Genomic DNA, 26,588 nt, shown 5'->3' on the forward strand with positions numbered 1-26,588 from the left:
ATGCCACCCAAAACGTTGACAATGAGAACCATTCACTTGGCACTGGCAATGGGCTCTAGTCCTTGAAGCCTGCTTCCTACCTGTGATCTCACATGACCCCTGCAAAGCAAATGAGCCACAGGCCACTGACATCATCAATGAAAGCTTTGTGTTGTTGCCAAAGTACCTCCCTGCATAGCAGCCCTCTGATCATAATGACATGTATGTGTGTGATATGTTACTGACCCAGCTCTCTGAATGTACTGCAGCTTCTGGCAGAGCAGGAGGGTTTGCTTGACAATTATCCAGATTCTTAAAAGAGGCTAACTCGCCAGAAAGACTTGGGAGTGATCATAGAAATGAACACTTGGATGGTATGTAGGTGGGAGTCTGGATGAGTGTGGATGGTATATGGGTGTCTCTATGTTTATGGTTGGACAGGTGGGCACCTGCTCCTGCTGCCTCAGCCTACCTGCTGCTGCTCAGCAGAAGGGTCACAGATCATCTCATGGCTCTCCTTCAGTTGCCTCTTCAGCTCCTCATAGGACTCTTGCAGTTCAATCTGCTCCTTCCACAGCAGTCTGTTCTTCAGTCTCAACAAATGTACATTCTTCTTCATCTGAGTACAATCTCGGAGGACCTGGCTGTGGTGGTAACTGAACAACCACCAAAACATGGTGAGCATCAGCCAGCCTCCTTTGCTATTCCTACCTCCAAGTGCAACCAGCCCTGAAAAGTCTGAGACTCACAGAAAGCCCACAAATGGAGTTCTCAGTAGCCAAGACAGCATCACTTAGATACAGGCCAAATCCAGAGAGTAACCAAATTCCAGAAAGATTCACAATACTTCTGAAAACCCTGATTCCAAAAGGGGTACTGTCCCCCTGAGAACAGGGTGCAACCCACACCTGTGCTTCACTGTTCATGGTATGGGAAAACATCAGCAGGTAGAGGGCAAACAATCTCAGAATGGGGGAAGAAGCCACAACCAGAATCAATTCTGTCCTTGGCTCCCATGGAAACCAGCTCTGGGAAGCCCTGGTCAGAGCCCCAGAGGTACTAGGATACCTGACTTCCCTTCATGGTGCAAACCATTTTTCTATCAAGGGTCTCCCGAGGGTGACAGGACAATGATTGGAAGGTCAGTGTCTTTTCACATTTAGCTAAACTGAGTCCAAGAGGCACAAGGCCAAGGACCACATGTCAGGCTGCTTGCTAAGAGGCAGACACGAAAGAACCAGATCCCTAACTTTGGGTGAAAGAGAAAGATAGCAAAAAAAAAAAAACAAAAACAAAACAAAACAACAAAAAAAAAACAAACAACCAAAAAACGTCCCTCCCAAGATAAATCAGGCACATACCTGTAGGATACATTCTCCTCAATCAGCTGTTTGACCTTGTTCACACCGTCACTGATCTCCATGGGCATTTTCTGCAAGTCTGACGTCACCTGTTTATGCTCCTTTTTCAGCATCCCAAAAGAATTCAGCCTGTGGTAGGGCATGGCCCCAGGAGAAAAGGACCCCATGAACACAGACCACAAGGATCATATGGAATCAGGCTATGCTCTGGACTCCTCAGTGCCATGGAAGACACAGCCTGGCACTTATACACTGGGACCTCCTGGTGCTTATTAAACTTCCTATCATGTCCCCAGGCCAGAAGAAGAAGGAGTTATCCAGGACTGCATGAGCACCCTCAGGGGATTTGGAGCTATAGATGATCTCTCCAAGAACACCCCAGGAATCTGTGCCACATATCCGGTGCTACCAGAAACCTATGGTGACATTTTTCCTGTCTTTATAACAAGTATTCTCATGCCTGGGTACTCCTCCTTATACACAGAGGACCAGAGCATACGTTGAGTAGTTCCAGGGAGGAGTCCCAACTTCAGGAAGGCATTATAAACTCCACAGGGGATTCCAATGTTCCACCAAAGTGAGAAAAGTGGCCAAGACCTGAGCTTCTCAAAGTGGAGCTCTCTGGCATCATCACTGGCATCCCCTGGAAAATGTGAAAATGGCAAATCCTCAGGCCCTGCCACAGACCCTAAAAACCCAGGAGTATACACACACACCCTCCTGCCCTCTAACACATGCACACACATACACACACACACAAACATGCACACACATACACACACACACACATGCATGCATGAACACATGAACGAATGAACGCACGTGTAAACACACACAAACACATACACACACACATGCATGCACGCGCACACACACACCACATATACTCAGAATGCCCATGAAATACAGACAATTTTCACTGTCTCATTATAGGGAGGTGCCAAGAAAACTATCAGGCTATTACTTCCTACACACACAAACACACCACATATATTCAAGTTGCCCATGAAATGCAGGTAGGTGGAACTGCCTCAAAGTATGAGGAGCAGGACAAGGGAGAAGCAGTGATAAGCATCAGGCCTTCCAGCCAAAAACTGAGATGGATGAATGGGACAAGGTCCGTTCAGCTGCTGGTCACAATCATTTGCTGGTCAAGTCAAAGATTCACTACAAACTCACAGAACCTAGCATCTCCCACAAGCCAACACCGGTCAAGGCCTCCTGAAATGCATGTTGAGAGCTCACACGCTACTGTCCCTATCCTCAGACTGTGATTCAGGCCACAGGCTCTGCTTTTCATTTGGATGAATAAGAATAGCCTGTGTCCCCATCTCACACGTACCCAGGTTCCAAATTCTGTGCACTCAGGAAAATTCGTTTAGGCACCAGGACACCCTGGAGGCTCAGCCTCTTGTTCCTCAGGAAAGCTTAGCTACACATTGTGGGGTCAAGATGGTCAGCAGAGACCTGCACATAATGACTACCTGTTCTGCAAATCCTTGTCTATATAACTGCCCAGGATTCCACGCAGTTCAATTTGCTTGTATGTTATACTCTGTAGCTGAAGGGTGAGTTTCTCCAACCTTGTCATCTGCTGCTCCTGGTCAGTGTAGGTGGAGGTTTGGGTTGGTGACTTCCCAGTAGTCCCTGCAGGAAGACAAAGCAAAGTGAACTTGTACACTTGAATGGCATAGGGCCAGGAGAATCCATGCTAGTCCCAAGAGGAAGTCCCAGGAAGAGGAAATGCTAGGGACACACTGAGGGCCCCAGAGTAGGACAATTATCCGCAAATTGGTTCCACGAGCTATGTATCTGTCCTCAACCACCATGGGTAGGCATGTGTCTCCCTCTCTAATGCAGTCCACCAGCCCTGGAAAGCAAAAGATAGCCTAACCATGTAGATTTGGAGGACAGTGTCACCTTATATCTGATGTGGTGCAGGTAAGTCCTATTGTCCCTAGAGCTTAGCAGTACTAAGTCCTCATCACATGTATCCAGGACCAAAGTATCTGAATGTCTGAGAGTTTGGTGGATGGTCAGGGGATTTTCCCTCCCTTCTTATTGGCATCCTATTCCCATGGAAACTGATAGAATCCACTAGGATGAAGAGCAGCAACATGCTACCCAGAGAAGGACACCTAATTCATCACCACTTTCCTCCTGATGATCTTGCTTTCCACTCAGAAAGAGATTAAGGATCTCACAGAAAAGCCACTTCAGGTTTGAAAATTCATGGCTCTCCCAAAATAACCATCAGAAATTGTTGACTCTGGGTCTGCTTTTAGGAACCTAAAGAAACAGGATAAGTCCATTGCTTACCAGAAATTCACAGATGCTAAACCCCACTACTGGAAGGCTCAGCTCAAGCTTCACTTCCTCCAGAAAGCTCCCACGCTCCTTCCTACGACTCACAGTGCCATCCCAAGAACCATTTATTTCTCCATGTTTTACACTGAGACTGAAGCCCAGCTTCTTGCACCTCTCTCTGGTCTCCCGTTGTTCTCCATTCTCTCTCCCAAGCAGCCTTCTCAGTCTTGCTGAAATGTCTATGGGCAGTGAAAGGATACCCTACATTCACTTGGTGTTCCCACAACACAAGTAACATAAAGGAAATGCAAAGGACTCTCCAGAACACAATAGCTGGCCCGAGAATGAACTATTGGGTTCACCACCAGTAGCCCTCACCCACCTACAAACTACATATTCTGCAATTCACTGGAAGCCATATTGCCTATCCCAGGAGCCTTCCCAAAAACACAAGGGATGATCTTCATCACCTCATTACAAACCCAGGGATCTCTTTTTGCTTCATCAGATTATATTCACTACTTCATGTACAGGAAGTTGAAGACTCACTTCCAAAAACATCCCAGGAAAAGGCTCATCCAACTCGTGAATCCTCTAGTCAATAACACAAGAAAAAAGCTTTCTAGGTAACTAAGTAAGGATGGTGGGGAGGAAAGTTCAGTCCCCTGAAAGCAACAAACGCATTGTGGAGGATGTACAAGTCTGTTAGTGTGATGGGAGATTGTGGGTGTCTTGTCAGAACAAAGATAAGTCCCATAGTTGATGAAAATTACCCCTGAACTTCAGCAGAATTCATTCCAGCCATTGTAGATATCGAAAGTGTGATTAATTAGTGACATGTGAGGCTGCAGATATAAGAACCAGAGTTCCCCAGGGGAGCCCTCAGACACAAGAGCAAAAACTCCCATGAAGAATGATGGGTCATTCCTGCATTAAAGTTTGAAGAAAGATGAATAGCTATTGAGAGGCCACAAACAGATATGCAATGGCATTTACAGAAAATCAAATGTGTCATAGTCATGGGGATAGTATGTAGTGTGTCACTACTGTGGAACTTCACCTAGAGCTATATGAAAGCTAAATTCCTTGACTGGAGCCACCTGTGACAATGTGCATGCCCCTAGGAAAGGTGACACAGCCAGCTTAAATTACAACATCCATTGGAGCATGAGAGAGGCAGGCAAAGGGCACAAGAGGACGGATTATTAGGGGTCCTTTACCATAGACCTTTCCCAGAGCCCCACTTCACACTTTTCAATTTACTGATAATCCTGAAATGAAGAACTAGCACCATGTTTGGTTTGGATTGAAAATTCACCAGAAGTCTAGACTGTGGCTTCAGAAGTATACTTGGTGGATCCTAGAATAAATGAGTGATGTAAGTCAAACTGTCCTTTTAGATGTTATATCACACTGACAAGTCATGCTAGACAAGGTGAGTTATCTCAGTAATACCCAATTCTAGAAGTCAAAACACAGCACCTTTCCTATACACTGCCTCATCTCAGTGAATCCTTACACACTGAAGGATGCACAGAAAGTGACTGACAGATGAGACTTTGCCCAGGCAGGTTCTGAAAGCCCAGACTTGAGTCTCCCCTCTGTGGATGTCAGTTTCCCATCTCTCTATAGGGAGGTGGATGTCTTAGAATTCAGTTGGTCTCCTCTGTTTCCCTGCACAAGAGGACCCAGTGGACAACCTCTTAAGACTCACAGCTGTAGAGGATGCACCTTGGCTGCAGCACCCTCAGCCATGTGCTTTCAGATGCATGGATATAATTGCTACTGTTATAATCACTTGGTTAGTGTAGGGAAGCCCAAGTCCCTTGCTCTGTGCTTCAGAATCTCATGTTAATATAAAAGCCATGCAGGGGCAAAACATAGTCAACAGATTCACAAAGTCATCCTCACTGACAGTCCAGGACACCCAGAGCTGGCAGGAAGGGGACAGTCTCAGTCCAGGTCCACTGAATCTAACAGCTCTCAGGCTGAACTGGAGACCTGTGTGCCATCAACTGGTGGTAATTCAGAAACCTCAGGGGTCACTGGAAGACAGCAGCCATTGGGGGCTCCTGCCATACTAGTGACTGTGATGTCAAGTATGAGAACCTCAGGGTTTTCCAGGGTACTCTCCTTTCCCTATTATCACTGGCACATGACTAAAGGACTCCAGTGGCTGGGAAACACTGTCATGGTACAGAAATCTCATTAATTCCTCTGTGCCTCCTTCCAAGAAGTTCCCAGTTCTTCAGCCCTCGCTGTGGAAAGCTGAAGTCCACCACATCCAGAACCTCCCCAGCCACTTCCCAAAACTTACTCTGGTGTTTTCCCCAGGACCATTTTCTCCATGTTTTCTAGGGAGACCCAGGACCAGCTTCCTTCAGCCTCACTCTGGTCTCTCCATGCTGTCCATTCCCTCTCCCAAACAGACCTCTGAGTCTGGAAAGCATGTCTAGGGGCCAAGCTTGTGGTCACTGAACAAATGATCTCAAGGCAGTCAGTGTTACTACAACACTAGTGACATCACTGTGGATTCCAAGAGCTGTCCAGGATACAATAGAATGCCCAGCAAAGGGTCTGCTGATGTCATGGGGCAGCCTTTGCGCCTTTGCTCATTAGTTCTCCATGAACTGACCAGAAATTATGGTTTAATTTCCAGGAGTCTCTCTTGTGATACAGAGGAAGTCATTCAGTACCTCTTCAATCCAAACCTAGAGATTTCTCTCTGCTTCATAAAAATTTTTTCAGTAATTCACCCATATGGGATTGAAGCCTCACTTTATAAGCACTGCCTAACATTGGCACTTATCCTCCCATCTGGACAAGAGAGACTTCCTGAATGTGTCAGCTCTTTCTGAACCAAGTACACTGATAAGATCAAGAAGGAACCGCAAGGAGATGGGCAGACGTCAAGGCAGAAGTACATACAACAAAATGAAGAGCAATACAGCATCACCAGAACCTAGCCCGCCTCCAACATCTAGACCTGAACATCAAAAATTGGAAGAAGCAGAAGAAAGTAGCCTTATGAGTAACATCATGAAGAAGGTAGAGACTTGTGTAGAGGAAAAGACAAGAAAATTGGAAGAACGCTGTAAACAACTAGAGGAAAGGGCAAACAAATTAGAAGAAAACAATAAAGTCCTGCAAGAAAACAAAGTCCTGGAAGAAAACAATAAAGTACTGGAAGAAAACAATAAAGTACTAGAAGAAAACAATAAAGTACTGAAAGAAAATCAAGAAAAAGCAATGAAACAAATAAAGGAAACAGTCCAAGACCTGAAAAGGGAAATTGAAAAAATAAAGAAGACACAAACAGAGGGAATGCTGGAAATAGAAAACCTAAGTAAAAGATCGGGAACTTCAGGTGCAAGTATAAGCAACAGAATGCAAGAGATGGAAGAGAGGATCTCTGGCATTGAAGATACAGTAGAAGAAATAGTTTCATCAGTCGAAGGAAACACTAAAGCCAACAAAGTCATGAACCAAAATGCCCAAGAAATTTGGGACCAAACCTACGAATTATAGGGATAGAAGAAGGTGAAGAATACCAACTCAAAGGCACAGAAAATATATTCAACAAAATTATAGAAGAAAACTTTCCCAACTTAAAGAAGGAAATGCCTATGAAGATACAAGAAGCCTATAGAACACCAAACAGACTAGACCCCCCAAAAAGTCCCCTCGACACATAATAATTAAACAACTAAATGAACAGAATAAAGAAAGAATATTAAGAGCAGCAAAGGAAAAAGGCCAAGTGACCTATAAAGGTAAACCCATCAGAATAACACTCGATTTCTCAATGGAGACTTTGAAAGCCAGAAGGACCTGTTCAGATATAATGCAGACACTAAGAGACCATGGATGTCAGCCCAGACTAATATACCCAGCAAAACTTTCAATCATCATAGAGGGAAGGAACAAGACATTCCAAGACAAAGCCAGATTTAAACAATACCTATCCACAAACCCAGTCCTACAGAAAGCACTAGAAGGAAAATTCCAACCGAAGGAAGTCAGATACACACTCGAAAACACAGGCAATAGATAAAGCCACAACAGTAAACCCCAAAGAAGAGAAGTACACACACACTACCACCAAAAATAACAGGGATGTACAATCACTGGTCGTTAATATCCCTTAATATCAACGGACTTAATTCACCTATAAAAAGACATAGGCTTACAGAATGGATACGAAAGCAGGACCCATCTTTCTGCTGCAAACAAGAAACACATCTCAAATTCAAAGACAGACACTACCTAAGAATAAAAGGCTGGGAAAAGACTTTCCAATCAAATGGTCTTAAGAAACAAGTGGGGGTAGCCATCCTGATATCCAAAAAAATAAACTTCAAACTAAAATCAATCAAAAGAGATCAAGAAGGGCATTACATACTCATCACAGGAAAGATCCACCAAGATGAAGTTTCAATTCTGAACATTTATGCCCCAAACACAAGGGCACCCACATATGTAAAAGAAACATTACTAAAGCTTAAACCACATATAAAACCCCACACATTAATCGTGGGAGATCTCAACACCCCACTTTCACCACTGGACAGATCTCCCAAATGGAAACTTAACAGAGAAATAAAGGACTTAACTGATGTCATGACCCAATTGGACCTAATAGATATCTACAGAACATTCCATCCTAACAAGAAAGAATATACCTTCTTCTCAGCACCCCATGGAACTTTCTCTAAAATCGACCACATACTTGGCCACAAAGCAAATCTCAACAGATACAAAACAATTGGAATAACCTCATGTGTTCTATCAGACCACCATGGTTTAAAGTTAGATTTCAACAACAACAAAAACTACAGAAAACCTACAATCTCATGGAAACTGAATAATGCTAACTGAATCACCAATGGGTTAAGGAAGAAATAAAGAAATTAAAGACTTCCTAGAGATCAATGAAAATGAAGACACCACATACCCAAACTTATGGGACACTATGAAAGCAGTGCTAAGAGGGAAATTCATAGCACTAAATGCCCACATAAAGAAGTTGGAGAAATCCCACACTAGTAACAGCACACCTGAAAGCTCTAGAACAAGAAGAAGCAAAGTCTCCCAGGAAGAATAGATGCCAGGAAATTATCAAAGTGAGAGGTGAAATTAATAAATTAGAAACTAAGAGAATAATACAAAAAATTAATGAAACAAAGAGTTGGTTCTTTGAGAAAATCAACAAGATAGACAAGCCCTTATCCAAACTAACCAAAAGACAGAGAGAGAATCCAAATCAACAAAATCAGAAATGAAAAGGGGGACATAACAACAGACATTGAGGAAATCAAGAGAATTAAAAGGTCATATTTCAAAAACCTCTACTCCACAAAACTGGAAAACCTAAAAGAAATGGACAATTTTCTGGATAGGTACCACATACCTAAGTTAAATCAAGACCAGATAAACTATTTAAATAGTCCAATAACCCCTAAGGAAATAGAAACAGTCATTAAAAGTCTCCCAACCAAAAATAGCCCAGGACCAGATGGTTTCAGAGCAGAATTCTACCAGATCTTCAAAGAAGAGTTAATACCAATACTCTCTAAATTGTTCCACATAATAGAAACAGAAGGAGCATTACCAAACTCCTTCTATGAGGCTACAATAACCCTGATTCCTAAATCAAACAAGGATGCAACAAAGAAAGAGAACTACAGACCTGGAGAAGTTCTTATTGACTGAGCCAGCACAATACCCTGAGGTGTTCTTTCCCTGGTTCTGGCTGAGAGCCAACAAGATGGGAAGAATCCCCCAAAAGGACAGAGATCCAGGGACATGTGACCTACATGGTTCTAACTGTTCCTCCAAGCTTGAGCAACCACCTCATCTCAGAGACATTGAGTGATGCTGCAGCTTTTCTGCCAAGTCCTCTTGCTAGATGACCAGCTCCTTCTGCTTCAGCAGGTCCTTCAGTCTTTCATCCAGGCTCTCTTGAGCCTGTTCTTTAGAAGATTATGTTCTCAGTGGAGGCTTGCTCCCTCACATGCACACACATAAATACATGAACACACAGCAGTACATGTCTGCATACATAAAAGCACACTCTAATGCAGTAACATGTTTAATTTCCCAGCTAATGTTAATATAGAAGCCATCACCAGGAATACTACTAGAAGAAAATTAACTTTTTAGGATGAGAGAAGAATACAGTTGCCATGAGAAACCGGCAGTTCAAACATTGAAGTGCCTCTCCTGTAAAACTAATGCACAGACATGTGGACCTCTGGGGTACTGGTTGGTTAGCCAACCCTGCTTAGGAAGTTCCCCAGGCTGTGCAGTATAGGAATGTTCCCCAGCAAAGGACAACTGGACCAGCTCACTGGTCTTATTCACTAATTCCCAGTTGACCCCAAGGTGATAAACTTCCTCCAAAAGGAGCTCCCTTTACCACAGGCTGCCTCACGTTAGAGCAAATAAGCTCAGGAAACGAGAAACCCGACAAGCCCAGGAACCTGGAGAATCTCAAAAATCAAGTCAAAATCAACAATTCCTCCCTATAAGGTGATCATGTCAATGATTTCTTTGAGCAACAAAAGGCTAACTATATCAGGGCCAAATTATTGCCTGTATTATTTCATGCTGAACAATAATTCATGGAGGGGCTCAATCAATTTATACTTTTTAACTCAGTGAATGATAGACATCTAGATAGTTTCTACTTTGAGGCTACTCTGACAAATTCTGCTACAACACTAATGTCCCCTAGCTTCTCCTTGGACACCTACTTCATGTTCTGGAATCACTGGTTCACCTGAGAACTGCAGTTTAACTTTCTGAAGAAGAGTCTGTGGCTTCTCAATGTGCTATATCATGTTATACCACCAGCAATGTCTGAGAATCCTCATTGCTCCCAACCCTCCATGAGGCTGATTTTAACTCAGAGTGAAGAACTTTGAAGAAAGGCAGTTACTGAGCGCTACAGACACAGAATGTAGTGAGTGATTTAGACCCTCATGAGCATAGGGTGTGCATTGAGACAGCCCCATTCTCACACCACAGCATGGCTAGGGAAGTTCTGATGAACTTAGATGTAGCTAGAACCACACTGTAAGTCAAAATCCCTCAACAAATAAAATCCAGTCCTACCTTCAAGGAAAATGATAACTGAGAAAAGTTAGGTAAAGGTGGAAAGAAAGTGGTAGCAGGCAATGAGGATGATGACAAGACAGGGCATCAGAAGACACAGTGAGCCAATGATCATTGAGTATGCAGTCACCACTCACCCAGAGCAGAGAAGGGACACAAATCTTCAGTCAGCCTCTCTTGCCTCTCAGACACCTTGATTTGCCACAGAGGCCTCCGCCTCATCTTCCTGTACCATATTTCTTTGGTATGCTCCAAAGACTTTTCTTGTAGATAAATATTATTCCCTCTACAATTACCTGAAAACCATTGACTTAGAGTAGTTTTGTGTCCTTTTGTCCTAGAGAGCAAGGTGGACATGTAGAAAGATTGGCAGCAGCATACAATATTAGATGGATGCAAAGTGAGTGTGCACAGTACTTTTTCAACAAAGTTGGACTCCATCATCATCAAAGATGTTTCACACAAGAAAGTGAACATATTGATGCATCTAAACACATACTTGCACATATAAGCATCCATACTCACAGACATACACACACAAGCACTTAAATCTATACATACAGGAACCATAGACACACACAACCACATATGAGCACATACACACACACAAAGTGACACTATCATGCACACAAGAGGCAGTAGACACAAACAGAGGCACACAAAAACATATATAGGTACACACACACACACACGCACGCACGCACGCACGCACGAACGCACGCACACTCACACACACAAACACACTGATCCCAGAAATGTCCAGGGAGAGAAGGCTGCCTTTCAGAAAGTCTTCTGCTGCAGGGGGAGGGAGTGGGTTGTCCCTGCTGTCTACAAGGCACTTAGTTTCAGCCAGGCTCTACTACTCTGGTTTGCACTTACTTTTACTTTCATGAGCTTTGTCTATCCCACAACTCACTGATCACACGGGTTCCAAGTTGATCCATCACAGTCTCTTTACTAAACCTACCCTGGCTCCTCCACAGAAGACCCTGCCTAGCTCAAGAGAAAGAAAGTGAACCATGGTCAAAACCCAGGAAGTTTATAACAGGTTGCAGTGCATGTGATATGAAAATAGCCCCAATCTAAGTCAGAAGGAGGCCAGTGAAGTGACCTATACTGCTTTTCAGGATTGCAGCACTCTACACAGCTATGAGAGGGAAATGTTCTAAGATACAGTCATGCATGTGATGTAGTCAGCAACACAATGTCACCAAGAAGATGCACTGTGGGATTCTGTGTTGTGAAGCCAACGAGACAAACCAGACATTTCCCGTGGTTCTGGCTTTGTGCCTACTATTTTTTAAAAAACATCTGTATTGTTTGATTTTTGTTATTTTTTAGAAAATACGTTAACACCAAAACAATAAAAGTAAATGAAGAGAGAGAAAGCTACTACAGCCTTCCTCATTCTGAACAATTGAAACTTGTAGAAATTGGATGAGAATAAACAAGACACAAGGTCTACCTTGGAGTAGAGGAGATCCAAAGAGTGCTGGCCAGCCAGATTAGCCAAAAGAGAAAATTTCAGGTTCAGAGAAAGGCCTGAGCTCCAGGGAATAAAAGAGTTCCAGGGATTTCATTATGTAGCCTCTGAACACACCGACCAATGTACACATTTACACATGCCTGCACAGACAACACATAGACCACAGAAATCAGAAGTGAGCAGGAAACAATGAAGAGGACATCATGCTGAATGAACAGTTGAATTTAGACTATGTACATCAGGTGTTTCAACTGAGACCCACAATATGGCAATCCATCTCTTGGGGCCTAAAACTTCCTAGGGCAGCACACAGCTCAGTCAGACTATGTTGAGGGGATTGGAGAAAATGTTTTCTTGCAGCTTCAAATCTGTCACCCCAACCCTCACCCTGTCAAAGTCCTTCCATATGTATGGTCATCCAGGCAGCTCCAGACTGGAAAGTCCAGGATGCTCCCAGAGGACTCTCCAGCCCCATGCCCAGAAAAAAAGGACTGAGAAGGTGGTACTCAGGCATCTGTCACTTTGAACCAAGAGCTTGGCAAAAGGAAGAGAACTCATTGGGATACAGGAAGGAAGGAGAAGACCGCATGCCACCCAAAATGTTGACAATGAAAACCACTCACTTGGCACTGGGGCTGGACGCCAGTCCTTGCAGGCTGCTTCCTACCTGTAATCTCACATGACCATTGCAAAGCAAATGAGCCACAGGCCACTGACATCATCAATGAAAGCTTTGTGTTGTTCCCGAAGTAGCTCCCTGCATAGCAGCCCTCTGATCATAATGACATGTATGTGTGTGATATGTTACTGACCCATCTCTCAATGTACTGCAGCTTCTGGCAGAGCAGGAGGGTTTGCTTGATAATCATCCAGATTCTTGCAAGAGGTTAACTCTCCAGAAAGACTTGGGAATGATCACAGAAATCAACACTTGGATGGTATGTAGGTGGGAGTCTGTATGGGTGGGTGGATGGTTATATGGGTGTTTCTTTGTTTATGCTTGGACAGGTGGGCACCTGCCCCTGCTGTCTCAGCCTACGTGCTGCTGCTCAGCAGAAGGGTCACAGATCATCTCATGAGCCTCCTCTACAAGAGCCTCTTCAGCTCCTCACAGGACTCTTGCAGTTCAGTCTGCTCCTTCCACAGCAGTCTGTTCTTGAGTCTCAACACATGTACATTCTTCTGTAGCTGAGTACACTCTCATAGGACCTGGACATTGATATAACTGAACAACCACCTAAATATGGTGAGCCCCAGAGAGCCCTCATCTGGGGCTTTGCCATCCCTACCTCCAAGTACCACCAGCCTTGAAAACTCCCAGTCTCACAGACAGGCCAAGAATGGGGCTCTCAGTAGCCAAGTCAGCATCATTAAGAGGCAGGCCAAATCTAGAGAATAACCAAATTCCAGAGAGAATCAAACTACTTCTGAAAACCCTGATGCCAAAAGGGAACCTGTACCCCTGAGAACAGGGTGCAGTCCACACCTGTTCTTAATTGTTCATTGTATTGGGAAATCATCAGCAGGTAGAGAGCAAACACTCCTGGAAGGAGGGCAGAAGTCCCAACAGGAATAAATTCGGTCTACAGGTCCCATGGAAACCAGGTCTGTCAAGAAGTTTAGTTTAGGCATCAGGACACCCTGGATTTACAGTCTCCTGTTTCTCAGGAAAACTGGGCTTGATACTGTGGTGTCAAGATGTCAGCAGAGAACTGGGCATAATGACTACCTGTTGTTCTAATTCTTGTTGATGTAATTGGTGAGGATTCCATGCAGCTCATTTTTCTCCCATGTCATATTATATAGGCAGATGGTGAGTTTCTCTATTTTTTTCATCTGTTGCTACTGCTCAGTGAAGTTGCAGATTTGGGATGCTGCCTCCTCTGTAGTCCCTGAAAGTAGATAAAGAAAATTGAACTTGTATACTTGAATGGCTTAAGTTTAATAGAGTCCATGATGAGTCCCAAGAAGCCTGAGGAAGAGGAAATCCTAGGGGCCCAGTGAAACTCCCAAAGATCAGGACAGCTATACACAAACTGGTGCCCATGATCTATGTCTCTGTCCTCAACTAGCATGGCTAGGTTTGTGCCTCACTCCCTAGTGTAATCCCATGGTTCTGGAAGGCATAATGTATCCCAGCCATGTAGATTTGGAGGACAGTGTCAGCTCATATCTGATGTGATGCAGGTAAGTCTCGATGTCCCTAAAGCTTAGCCACACCAAGTCCTGATCACACATGCCCAGTTCCAAAGCATCTGAATGTCTGAGGCCCTGGTAGATGGTCAGGGGAGTTTCCCTCCCTTCTTATTAGCATCAGATTCCCATGGAAACTGTAGGAATACACTGGGATTAAGTACAGCAACACCCTACCCAGAGAGGGACAGCTCATTAGTCCATCTGTTCCTCTGCCCCTCTTTTCCAGTCTTAATGAATTGAGGGAGTTCCCAAAAAGGCAGCTGCAGCCTGAATAATTCATGGCTCTCCTAAACTGACCATCAGAGACTCTTGACTCTGGGTCTGCTCTTAAGAAGCTCATAGAAACAGGATAGGCCCATTGCTTCCCAGAAGCTAACAGAACATGAATGAAGCTCAAGTTTACCTCCAGGAACCTCACTATCCCCTGCTCAGGATTCATTTCCTTCACCAGAACCATTTATTTTTCCAGGTTTGACACTAAGACCAAAAGCAAGCTTCCTTTGCCTCTCTCTGGTCATTCCATGTTCTGTATTTTCTCTCCTAAGCAGCAGCTCAGTCTTACCAACATGTCTATGGGCACTGAACAAATACCTTACAGGCATTTGGTGTTGCCACAACACTGGTAACATCACAGAGAATACCAAGGGCTCTCCAGGATACAACAGACTTTCTAGAAAAAGGACTACTAGGGTCATCTACATGAGGCCTCACCTATCTACTAACTAGCACTTTGGCAATGCACCAAAATCCATGTTGACTTTCTCAGGATCCTATCCAGAAACAGAAAGAAAGACCTCCAACACCTCCTCTTTACAAAGCCAGGGATCTCTCTCTCTCTCTCTCTCTCTCTCTCTCTCTCTCTCTCTCTCTCTCTCTCTCTCTCTCTCTCTCCTCTCTCTGCCTCATTAGAATATTTTTACTACTTCACATATGGGAAGTTGAAGCCTCTATTCCAAACACATCTGATGAAATAGCTCATCACTTCTTCAGATCTCGAATCAATAACATGAGAAATAAAGGTTGCTAGGGTATTAGGTCAGGATGGTGGGGAAGAAAGATCAGTTCCCTGATGTGAACAAGCACATTGTGGAGAATCCCCAAGGCTGTTATAGTATTTGGGAGTGTTGGAGGTTGTGGGCGCTCTGTCAGAACAAATGTAAGTCCTGTAGTTAATGAGGAAAATTACCCCTAATCATCAGCAGAATACATTCCAGCCCTCATGATGTTAGAAAATGTGTGATCAACTAGTGACATGTCAGGCTGGAGATGATAAGGACTGGGGCTCTCCATGTGAGCCCTGAGACACAGGAGCAAACATTCCCTCAAATGTAAGGCTCCCTTCCTGCCTGAGTGCTTGTGGAATTTGAAGAAAGACAAATAGCTAGTGAGAAGCTACACATAGACATGCAAAGGCATTTACAGAAAATCAAATGTGTCATAGTCATGGGAATAGTATGTAGTGTGTCACTGCTGTGGTGCTACCCCTAAAGCTACACAAAGCCAAATTCCTTGACTGGAGACACCCGTGACAATGTGCATGGCCTTAGGAAAGGTGACACAGCCAGCTTAAATTACAACATCCATTCGAGCATGAGAGAGGCAGGCAAAGGGCACAAGAGGACAGATTATTAGGGGTCCTTTACCATAGACCTTTCCCAGAGTCCCACTTCACACTTTTGAATTTACTGACAGCCCTAAAATGAAGAACTAGCACCATGTTTAGTCCATATGAAATTCACCAGAAGTCTATACTGTGGGTTCAGAAGTGTACTTGGTGGATCCCAGAACAAATGAGTGATGTGAGGCAAACTGTGTCTTTTCAGATGTTATATCACACTGACAAGTCATGCTAGACAAGGTGAGCTATTTCAGTAATACCCAATTCTAGAATTCAAGGGACACTGTCTGCTCTACACACTGCCTCATCTCAGTTAATCCTTACACAGTGAAGGATGCACAGAAAGTGACTGACAGATGAGACTTTGCCCAGTTTCTAAAAGCCCACCTTGAGTCTCCACTTCTGTGGATGTCAGTTCTCTCATCTCTCTATAGGGAGGTGGATGTCTCAGAAGTCAGATGGTTTCCTCTGTCTCCCTAGACAAACTGACACAGTGGACAACCTCTTAAGACTTACTCACAGTTGCAGTGGATCCACATTGGCTTCAGAGCCCTCAGCCATGTGCTTTCAGAGCCTGGAGAAAATTGCTACTGTCCACAAGCACTCAGGCAGTATAAGGATGCCCAGGTCACTTGCTCTATGCTTCAGAGTCTCATGTTAATGGAGAAGCCAGGCAGGGGCAGAACATAGTCACCAGATTCACAAAGCCATCCTCACTGACATTCCAGGACATTCAGAGCTACCAGTAAGAGGACAGTCTCATTCCAGTTCCACTGAATCTAACAGTTGAACTGATCTGTGTACCACGCACAACAGGGAACTCAAAAGTTTAGGGATCCTTGGAAGACAGTAGCACTGGGTGGATCCTGCCCTGCTAGTGGTTATAATGTAAAGTATCAGAACCTATGACTTTGCCAGGGTACTCTCCTTTCCCTATTATTACTGGCACACAAGTAAAGGACTCCAGTGAATGTGAAACACAGTTATGGTACAGCAATCTCTTTAGTTCCTCTGTGCCTCCTTTCCCTCTCAGAGTGAAAGAAGAGGGTACCCAACAAAGGAGCTTCAGCCTTGTCAATTCCTGACTCTGCCAAACTAATCATCATGGATGCTTTATCTGGGTCTGCTCTTTAGGACCCCAGAGAAGTAGGATAGGCCTATTTCTTCCAAGAAGCTCGCAGTTCCCAAGTCCTATCCCTGGAAGGTTCAAGCCCCAAAACATCCAGAAAACTCCCAAGCCCCTTCCCAGAACTCACTGCCTTTTCCCCAGGACCACTTATTTTTCCATGGTTTCCAGAGAGACCTAGGAGTAGCTTCCTTCTGCCTCACTCTGGCCTCTCCATGCTGTCCATTCCCTCTCCCAAATAGACCTCTCAATCTTGACATGTCTACAGGCAAAGCATGTGGTCAAGGAACAAATTTTCTAAAGAATGTTGTCGTTGTTACAACACTAGTGACATCACTGGGGATTCCAAGACCTGTCCAGGATACAACAGAATATCCAGCAAAGGGTCTCCTGATATCATGGGTCACAGCCTTTGCCTCCTTGCTAATTAGTTCTCCATGAACTGACCAGAAGCTGAGGTTTTCTATCCAGGAGTCTCTCCTGTTGACACAGGGAAAGCCATTCGGTACCTCCTCCTTCCAAAGCTAGAGATTTCTGTCGGCCTCATTAGAATCTTTTCACTACCTTACCCATGGGGAGTTGAACACTCACTTTATAAGCACTGCCTAAGAATGGTTCTTCCCCTCCTTAACATCCATAACCAATAATATAAAAAATAAAGTATGTCAAGGAATTATATCAGGATGCTGTGGAGAAGGAGGGTTGAGTTCTCTGAAGTGAGCAAGCACCTTGAAAGGCTAAGGTTAAGGGAAGGTGAGTATTGGGAATTTGTAAGTGAGCTGAGACTGTTATGAGGCCATAACTGCTCTAGGATATCATCTCTATGTATCCTGTGTATTAGCCAGGGTTCTCTAGAGAACAGAAGTTATAAAATGAACCTCTGTATGGAAAAGGTATTTGTTAGAAAGGTTTTTTAAGCTGCGCTCTAGCTAATCCAACAATATCTGGCTATGAATGGAAAGTCCAAGAATCCAGTCAGTGCTCATTCCACTTGACTGGATGTCTCAACTTGTCAAGTATATGCTAGAATCTTAAAGAAATAGGCTCTAATGCCAGTGAAGGAATGGATGTGCTAACAAGGACAGAGCAAGCAGAGAAAGGGTAAAAGCTTCCTTCTTCCATGTCCTGTAGGTTTCCAACAGAAGGAGTGGTCCAGATTACATCTGGATTAAAGATCTGAATTAAAGGTGTGTCTTCTTACCTCAAAGGTCCAGACTAGAAGTAGATCTTCCTACTTCAAAATAAGCAGAAATCTCCCACATGTGTACCCTTTATATTTGGTTGTTAGTTAATCCCAGATATAGTCAAGTTGACATCCATGAATAGTCATCACAGTCTTATTCCCTTCTTCAGTAGTATTCATGAGAAAATGGCTCCCTTGTTCTTGATAAGAAGTGATGATAATTAAAAATCATATCTAAATCACTTGTAGATCTCATGGTCATGATGACTTTTAGTGGCCTCTTTTTGGTCATGGGTTGCTAAAATAGGATAGAATACCAGTCTTTGTTTTCTTGGGTAGGAGGGCATCAGCCTGATAACCAGACACAAAACAATGGGGTCTCTCTCTATAATTGTACATTTGAAATTCAAATAATTAGGCTATGTATGGTAATAACTGTGGTGGAAAGGGTCTAAGACATAGAAAATGGGTTCTCTTCAAAGAAAAGAGAAGAAAGCAAACACACTGTACTTGTCAGAAAGAGCCACATGAATTTGGACTTGAACTCCTCAGACTAGATCTTGCTCACTTCATGCATTCTGACAAAGATTAATCTATTTAAATTGGAAGACCCAGAAGAAATTTATGTGGGGTCTTCCTTGCAAACAGCAGTCATAAATCTTATGTTGCTTTAAGAGCAAAATGATTTATTAAGATTTGAATTTTCTCTGATGGTCAAAGAGGCAGGATTGGAGACAGCAGCAATAGGAAACAAATCGTACTCCAGAGTGAAATCATGTTGCAGAGCTCACCATTGACACTAGCATAAGTGTGGGTACTGCAGTGTGTGTCTCCAAGAATAATGACAATAGACAATGTGCCTGGTGCTGCTTTAGAAGCTTTCAACATCCATGGCTCTCAAAATGGGATCTAGCCTTCCCCAAATCATCAAGCAGAATGGACTACTCCATTTCTCTAGAACATGAGTTCTGGCATGCAGTTGATGACTCGGGGTTGTATTTGGGTCTCTGTAGTAAGGGGTAGGTCTTCTGATAGGAACCTCTCCATCAAAACACTGGAAGGATGGTCAAAGGTGCTGTCAGCCAGCAGTTCCTTCCCATGTTACACTGCAGCCTTTAGAACGGGCTTCAATAGTCTAATTTACCAATTTTTCCTTTGTGGCTTGTTTAAGCTAACTGCAAAAACTCTAGGTTTGTTGTCCTGAGTTTCAGCACCAAAATGTTAGTAAATTGATGGCTGAACCTGCAAGGAAACAGTTCAGCCCTTGAGGGCGAGGTATCCCTGACACTTCAAGCTACTCAGAACAAGAGCTCTGCCCTGAAGGTGTTTAGCCCAGCTGTGATAGCTGAACTGGAGACAGATCAGCCCTAGAGGGCAAGGTATCATGGACACCTCGTGCTACTTAGAACAACAGCTCTGCCCTGAAGGTGTTCTGGACACATGGAGCTGTTTAGCAGAGTTCTGATGGCTGGGACTGCAAAGAAACAGCCCAATCTTGGAAAGGAAGGTTTTCTGACTTCTCAGGATAGTCAGGCCTGGAACTGCTTCAGCAAGGAAGGGTATCCTGACTCTTCAGGAAAGTCAGCATATACCTGGTGTGATTGGGGATGGTCTCTCTGCAGGACACAGCAGTCCTGCTCCTCTCCTGGAGAGCCACAATCTCTGGCTCAGTGTTACCGGCTCTCTCTCACTTAGGCCACTATGGGACGTCTTAGCAAGGTTCTTCTGTTCAGCTGCCCCCTTGCTGAGTCCACTATGGGACGTCCTAGAAAAGTTCTTCTGTTCAGCTGCCCCCTTGCTGAGTCCACTATGGGATGTCACAGCAAGGTTCTTCTGTTCAGCAGTCAATGAAGGACTTTACCCAATACTCTTTTGAGAAAGAGATTTATTTGGGAAGAAGGAGTCCAGGAGAATAGCTGCCTCTACCAGGGTGGAGAGAACAGCTCACAACTGACCTGGCAGTGTGGTTTATATAGGATGTCTAAGGGATAGAGTCCACTGTCATTGTTTAGTATACCTTTTGCCCAGGAATTGGTCAGTTTTGTGAGCAAGGGGCAGAAATGGCCCTGATTTCAGGGTCAAATTGCATTTCTTTCACTGGCCTTTCTTGGCTTTTTGATACTACCTCTAAGGCCAGGGTGCATTTCCTTTACTGACTGATTCTAGGGCCCTAGCATGTTATTTTGCTACTAGTTTCAGAGTCAGGGCATATTTCCTGGGTTCTGGGTTTGGAGATAAAGTGTTCATTTCTCTGGCCCAGGTCCCAAACACAGGCTATGTTTCTTTTCCTGATCCTGGGCCCTAGGGCCAGGATTCTGCTGTCCTGCTCTGTGATTGGTCGATTTCACAAGTCAGTTGGACAAGGGCAGAGATGGCTCTGATCTGAGCTAAACTGTGTTTCTCTCACTGGCCTTATCTGAGCCGTCCTTCCCTAATTCTGGGCTCCAGGGTCAGGATGGGTTTCTCTAGCCAGCCCCTCTTCCCTACAGCTTGGGCTTATAAATACACATCATTTTAATGATTATTTCACTTCTGACATAAACCATATTGAATCATTCTTCCTACAATGGAAATTTCACATTGGACATAGAATCCTATTCATGCAGGGTCAATTTTCTTTGCAGTAAGCTGAAGTTTATGATTTCCCCTTCTGGCTTGCTCTGATGGCTAGCTAATCTTGGCTGTCTATTTGACACACAGTTGAAGACTTGACTCCATCAAACTGGCTTGCAGGCATGCTTCCTTGGCATTTTCTTGTTGCTAAATGATGGCGGATGGCTTAGCCCTCTGTGGGCAGTGCCATCCCTAAGCAGGTGATCCTGGGCCTCAGAGGAAAGCTAGCTGAGCAGAGCAGTAAAGAGTATTTTGTGTGGTTTCTAGCACCTACTTTGGGATCTTGCCTTGGCTTCATTTGATGATGGACTGCAACCTGTGAGTTCAATAAACCATTCACATTTCTAGATTGACTTTTTGGGCTTTTATCACAATAAAAAGTTAATTAGAACACTTGACATATTCTCAGGGCATGCTCTTATAGCCCATCCTTCTTCCAGCCTGTAGCCTCTTTTTTCACCAATTACAAAGTTCCTGGACACTGAAATCTATTGCAATATCAAATCTACCAATCACACCCACTGCTTACATTTCTCTGTTAAAGTATTTTTTTTATTTTTTCTATCTCATATATCATGTTTCTCTCTAATATATCATGCTTCCCTACTTTATCCTTTTAAAATTATCTCTGGATGTTCCTGCCTGTTCCACTTTAAAAATTATCCTTTGCCCAATAATAGAACATTTATGTTAAGTTCCATAGAAAGGGTGGAATATATATTATTTAATAGCATGCTTTTAAAGTGTTCTTATATAAAATGTCTTGTCATATATATATTTTTTAAAGATTTATTTATTTATTAATGTATACAGTGTTTTGTCTGCCTGTATGTTTGCAGACCAGAAGAGGGCACCAGATCTCATTACAGATGGTTGTGAGCCACCATGTGGTTGCTCAGAATTGAACTCAATACCTCTGGAAGAGCAGTCAGTGCTCTTAGCCTCCATCTCTCCATCTCTCCAGCCCTTGTCATATATTTTTAAGCCCTTTGTGAGTGGAACTGTTTCCCTGATTTCTTTGTCAGTATGTTTGTGATTGGTATACAGGAAGGACACTGACTTTTGTGTGTTAATTTTGCAATCCTTCACTTTTATGAATTTATTTATCAGACTTAAGGGACTTCTAATAATTTTAAGTTTTAATTGTTTAGAATCATATCATCTGTAAATAAGGACATTTTAACTCTCCCTTTTCCATTTATATCCCCTTTATCTCCTTCAGTTGTCTTATTGCTCTTGCTAAGAGTTCAAGTACTATATTGAATAGGAGTGGAAGGAGTGAATTTTTTTGTTCCTTCTTTTTTTTTTGGAATTGCTCTGAGTTTTTCTCTATTTAGAATGACGCTGTTGTGGGCTTGTTGTACAATGATGTTATTATGTTGAAACATATCCTATATATCCCTAGATACTACAGGACATTTATCATTGATGAAAGTGGATTTTACAAAGTCTTTTTCTTCATATACTCAGAGGATCATGTTGTTTTGCCTTTTATTCATTTTATGTGGTGGAATAAATATGTTGATTTGTGTATGTTGAATTATCCTTGCATGTTTGAGGTGAAGACAACCTGACCATGGTGGATGATATTTTTGATGTGATCCTGACCTTGATTTACAAATATTTTATTGAAAATTTGTATTTATAGGTTCATCAGGATAATAGGCCTATAATTCTATAAATCTGTCCATCTATCTACTCTCTATTTACTATCTATCTATCCATCCATCCATCCTTCTATCTATCTACCTACTTACCTGCCTTCATCTCTCAACACCAGGGTATCTCTGACTTAAAAAAGAATTTGTAAGAGCTCCTGCTTTACTACTCTTTACCTGCTGAGCCATTTCATAAGCCCCTGACTTGCATTTGTATCTTATTTTCATTGTTGTTTTCCCCCTTTTTAATATTTCATTTTTTATGTATACGGGTATTTTTCCTGCAGGTATGTTTGAGCACCACATTACGTGTGCTCCCGTTATCCCCTGTGTGTCCTTGCATTTGCTGCAACCATGGCGGATATGACTGCTCTCCACTAGACCAAGCAGCAAATGCTGCATTCTTGAGGAATCTTCAGTGCTCAACACTGGCCTCAAAACTCTCTCGTGCTCCTTAAAAATGAACAGATCTGCCTTTAAAACAAACAAACAAACAAACAAACAAACAAAGTGAAAACTCGCAGTTTGTGCTGCCTGGCACGTTCCTCACTTTGAGGAGTTGCGTCTGCTCTCGAACCCCTAGAGTTCAGGAGGCGCTCTGCGGAGCTGCCAGCGAGAGACAAAATTATGCCAGGAAGAAAGAAAAAAATTAAAGAAGCCCCTGAAAGCCAGAACTTGGAGAAGAAGGATCCAGAAGCCAGCAGTTGTGTCAGTATAAAGAAGAAGTGTAGACTGGAGGACCTACTCATAGTGATCTCTGATAGTGATGGAGAGGAAGCAAAAGAGGAGAAAGGATTGCAGAAAATGAAGACAAAACAGTCCAACAGATCAAAGTGTTTGGCTAAAAGAAAAATTAGATGTCAGAAGAACAATTTGCTTTGGCTCTCAAAATGAGTGAGCAGGAAGCTAGGGGGGGTAAACAGCCAGGAGGAGAAAGAAGAGGAGCTCTTGAGGAAAGCCATTGCTGAAAGCCTGAATGTAAATATATGCTGTGTTGAAAGTTTATGGGATTTATTAATAATGTTCTTAGTTACTTAGTGTTTGGTATAGTTGTATTAGAAACAAGATATGGTAGTTTATAGAATTTTCAACTAACTATATCTCAGTCCTTTTTTTTTAAGTCTGCATTGTTGAATTGCTGGTTAATGCAATTTTAAGTGTTTTGTTGCTGTATGAGTTTGCTTCCACTCCACAGATTATTTCAGTCAATGGCTTTAATGGATCAAAGTAAGTGGCCAGCTTCTGAAGAGTTGCAGAATACCAAGAATTCCAAAGGCCAGGTGTTTACCTCCCTCATTTGTGGGGACAGCAAAGAAAAAGAGAGAAAGAATGGGCAGTTTTAAAAATAACCAAATAAGGGACTAGAGAGATGGCTCAGCAGTTAGGGGCACTGGCTGCTCTTCCAAAGGACCTGGGTTCAACTCTCAGCACCCTCAGACAGCTCACAATTGTTTGTAACTTCAGTTCCAGGGGACTGGAAAAAAAGAGACTCCCCATGGAAAAACACTAATGCACATTTAAAAAAAAACAAATAATATTAAATTATTTGAATATATGCAATAGAAATGATTTTAAATGTTTAGGATACTTGCCAGTGGCAGATTCTGAGCCATCCTTGATTTCTGTTTACTTGTTAGCTTGTTTGTTTGAGCTGGAATCTCCTAGAGTTGAAAGGCTGGCTTTGAACTTGTAAGTTCAAGCGGTTCCCCATTTCAGCTGTCTGAAAATCTTAGGACTACAGGCATGTATCACCATGTCAATATGTATGTACAGTTCGAATCATTCTTCATACTATATACTCTTCATACTAGAAACAGTATAGTAAATATATATAGGCATTCACTTCACATTGGGGAATTCATTTGAATTGAGCTGCTGTATTTTGAAGAGGAGAAACTCCTAGGGACAGTGCCTACCGTTTTTGTTCTTCCTGTGACTCTTCATATACAGCTATTTTAATAATAAACCTGGTCTGGTACGGGGGGAAAAAGTGAAAACTCATAAGGAAGGGCTATGGTTTAATAATTAACTGTGAAGCTGAGGGCCCGGAACAGCAGCTTGGATCTCAGCCTGCCACCTAGCCGCTGTGAACCCACTTTCTGGCTGACAACCTCGGGTCAACACACTCTGTCTCCTCGTGCCAGGGAAAAGTTCCTGAGAGGAGTCAGCGCGGGGCTTCGGGAGGTGGCATCTTGGCTCAGAACGCCCGTTCTGACACTGCTCGGTCCTTCCCACTTTCTCTGCCGCAGTTCGAGGACCCGGTAAGATCTGAAATCCCATCCTGGAACTTCTCTCTCCGCTCCCTTCACAACTGTCCCTCACCTGGAACCCTCTGGGACCCGGGACCTCAGCCTCCATCACCGGCCGCGTCTTCCGTTTTCTTAGCTACATCCGTCTCCCGGAACCGCTCCTTCACCATGGTGCCGGCTGCTGGGCGCCCTTCTCGGGCTCCGACTACAGAAACCACTGCTGCTGCAGCTTCCCTGGCGCTTCTGGATTTAGGGCTCAGAGCGCAGCCGCTGTCCCTAGGCCACTGTAGAGCTCCGCACGTGCCGCTTCCTCTTCTGCCCCGGGGTCTGTCCAGAGAGGCTTCTCACCTGCTGCTTTGCGACCTCCCACTACACCGCATAGGCAAAAAGATCTCTTAAGTTTGAGGCAAGCCTGGTATTCAGAGGTAGTTCCAGGCAGCCAAGACTACATAGAGAAATTCTGTCTCTCTAAACCAAAAATAACAAAAAAGAAATGAAGAAGGAAAGTAGAAAGAAAGACAGAGAGACAGGAAGAAATAAAATGAAAGTGAAGAGAGAGAAAGAAAAATGAAAGAAGAAAGGAAGGAAGAAAAGAAGGAAGGAAGAAAGAGAGAGGAAGGAAGAAAGAAAGAAAGAAAGAAAGAAAGAAAGAAAGAAAGAAAGAAAGAAAGAAAGAAAGAAAGAAAGAAAGAAAGAAAGAAAGAAAAAGAAAGAGTTGACTTCAGCCAGGAGTGGAGGACATCCCCAGCCCTTCTGGAAGTCAGTGGCAGCCTGCCTTCCAGTGTCTGATAAGGACACGGCTGCCCCTGGCCCTGAACTTCCAGCCCCATTGGCATCTTTTCTTTGGGCACTAAGCTAAGGAAGCAGGTGGCAAAGTGACCATCTCCTGATCATGTGCAGGGATCCTGCTGCCTAAGCACACTCTCAGAGCCTGTATATCTCCTGGTCTTTACTCCTGTTGCAGAGAACTGGATTGAGCTGAATTGACTTCTGGTGACCTGCTGGTCTGAGGCAGGCACTGTCATTCCAGAGACAGTGCTCCTTGGCCATCCCCCTAGGGTATATACATGGGAAGGAAAATGATGAGCCAAGTTCAGCCAGGAGGTACGTGGTAGGGCTGGACCTCAGATTCCAAGTCTTCAATCCTGGTTCAGTCATGTTCCCTCCACTCTGTGAATCCAGCTCTCTGATCTCTGTTCAGGATGGTTTCAGGCATTTCCAAGTACATCATCATCATATATCCAATGAATATATAAGAACTAAGCTCTTCAAGCTATTACATAACGTTAACATAGACCCCAAACCACACAAGTAGCCCCTGATTTTAATTCAGGTGAATTCTACATTATTTTTCTCACATATTGTATGACAAGAGGTCACCATTCCTGTCCTTGGCTCCTTGTCCTGTCAACTGCTGAATGGAAGAACTTCGTATCGTTTGGACAGATGCATGCTTGTACACAGTGTCAGACAAATGCCATGCCCTCCGCAGGAGCTCCTGGGAATGTTAACTAGGAGTCTGCTTGTAACCATACCTGCAGGGGCTCAGGACGGTTGTTCAGCCTGGTCAGTGTCCATTCCACCTCACTCTGTATCTGCAGAGGAGGCTAACCTGAGCCTGCTCCTCCCTCTGTCTAGGCCGAGAGAGGCCAGGACACAGTCCTGGTTTCCTACTCCTCAGTTAGGCTGGATTTGC

At 43.6% G+C, this 26,588-nt stretch overlaps 1 protein-coding gene across 1 annotated transcript; it reads right to left on the reverse strand.

Annotated features, from left to right (window-relative positions):
• Positions 1-442: 442 nt before the first annotated feature.
• On the reverse strand, positions 443-25,062 carry LOC119088484 (disks large homolog 5-like). Its single transcript, XM_037208294.1, has 4 exons — positions 25,005-25,062; positions 2,825-2,987; positions 1,341-1,469; positions 443-635 (listed from the first exon to the last, which is right to left on the reverse strand). Exons 1-4 carry the CDS (start codon positions 25,060-25,062, stop codon positions 443-445), a joined length of 543 nt encoding a protein of 180 aa, XP_037064189.1.
• Positions 25,063-26,588: the final 1,526 nt, after the last annotated feature.

The sequence above is a fragment of the Peromyscus leucopus genome, chromosome 9 (genome assembly GCF_004664715.2).
Source record: "Peromyscus leucopus breed LL Stock chromosome 9, UCI_PerLeu_2.1, whole genome shotgun sequence".
Taxonomy (NCBI): Eukaryota; Metazoa; Chordata; class Mammalia; order Rodentia; family Cricetidae; genus Peromyscus; species Peromyscus leucopus.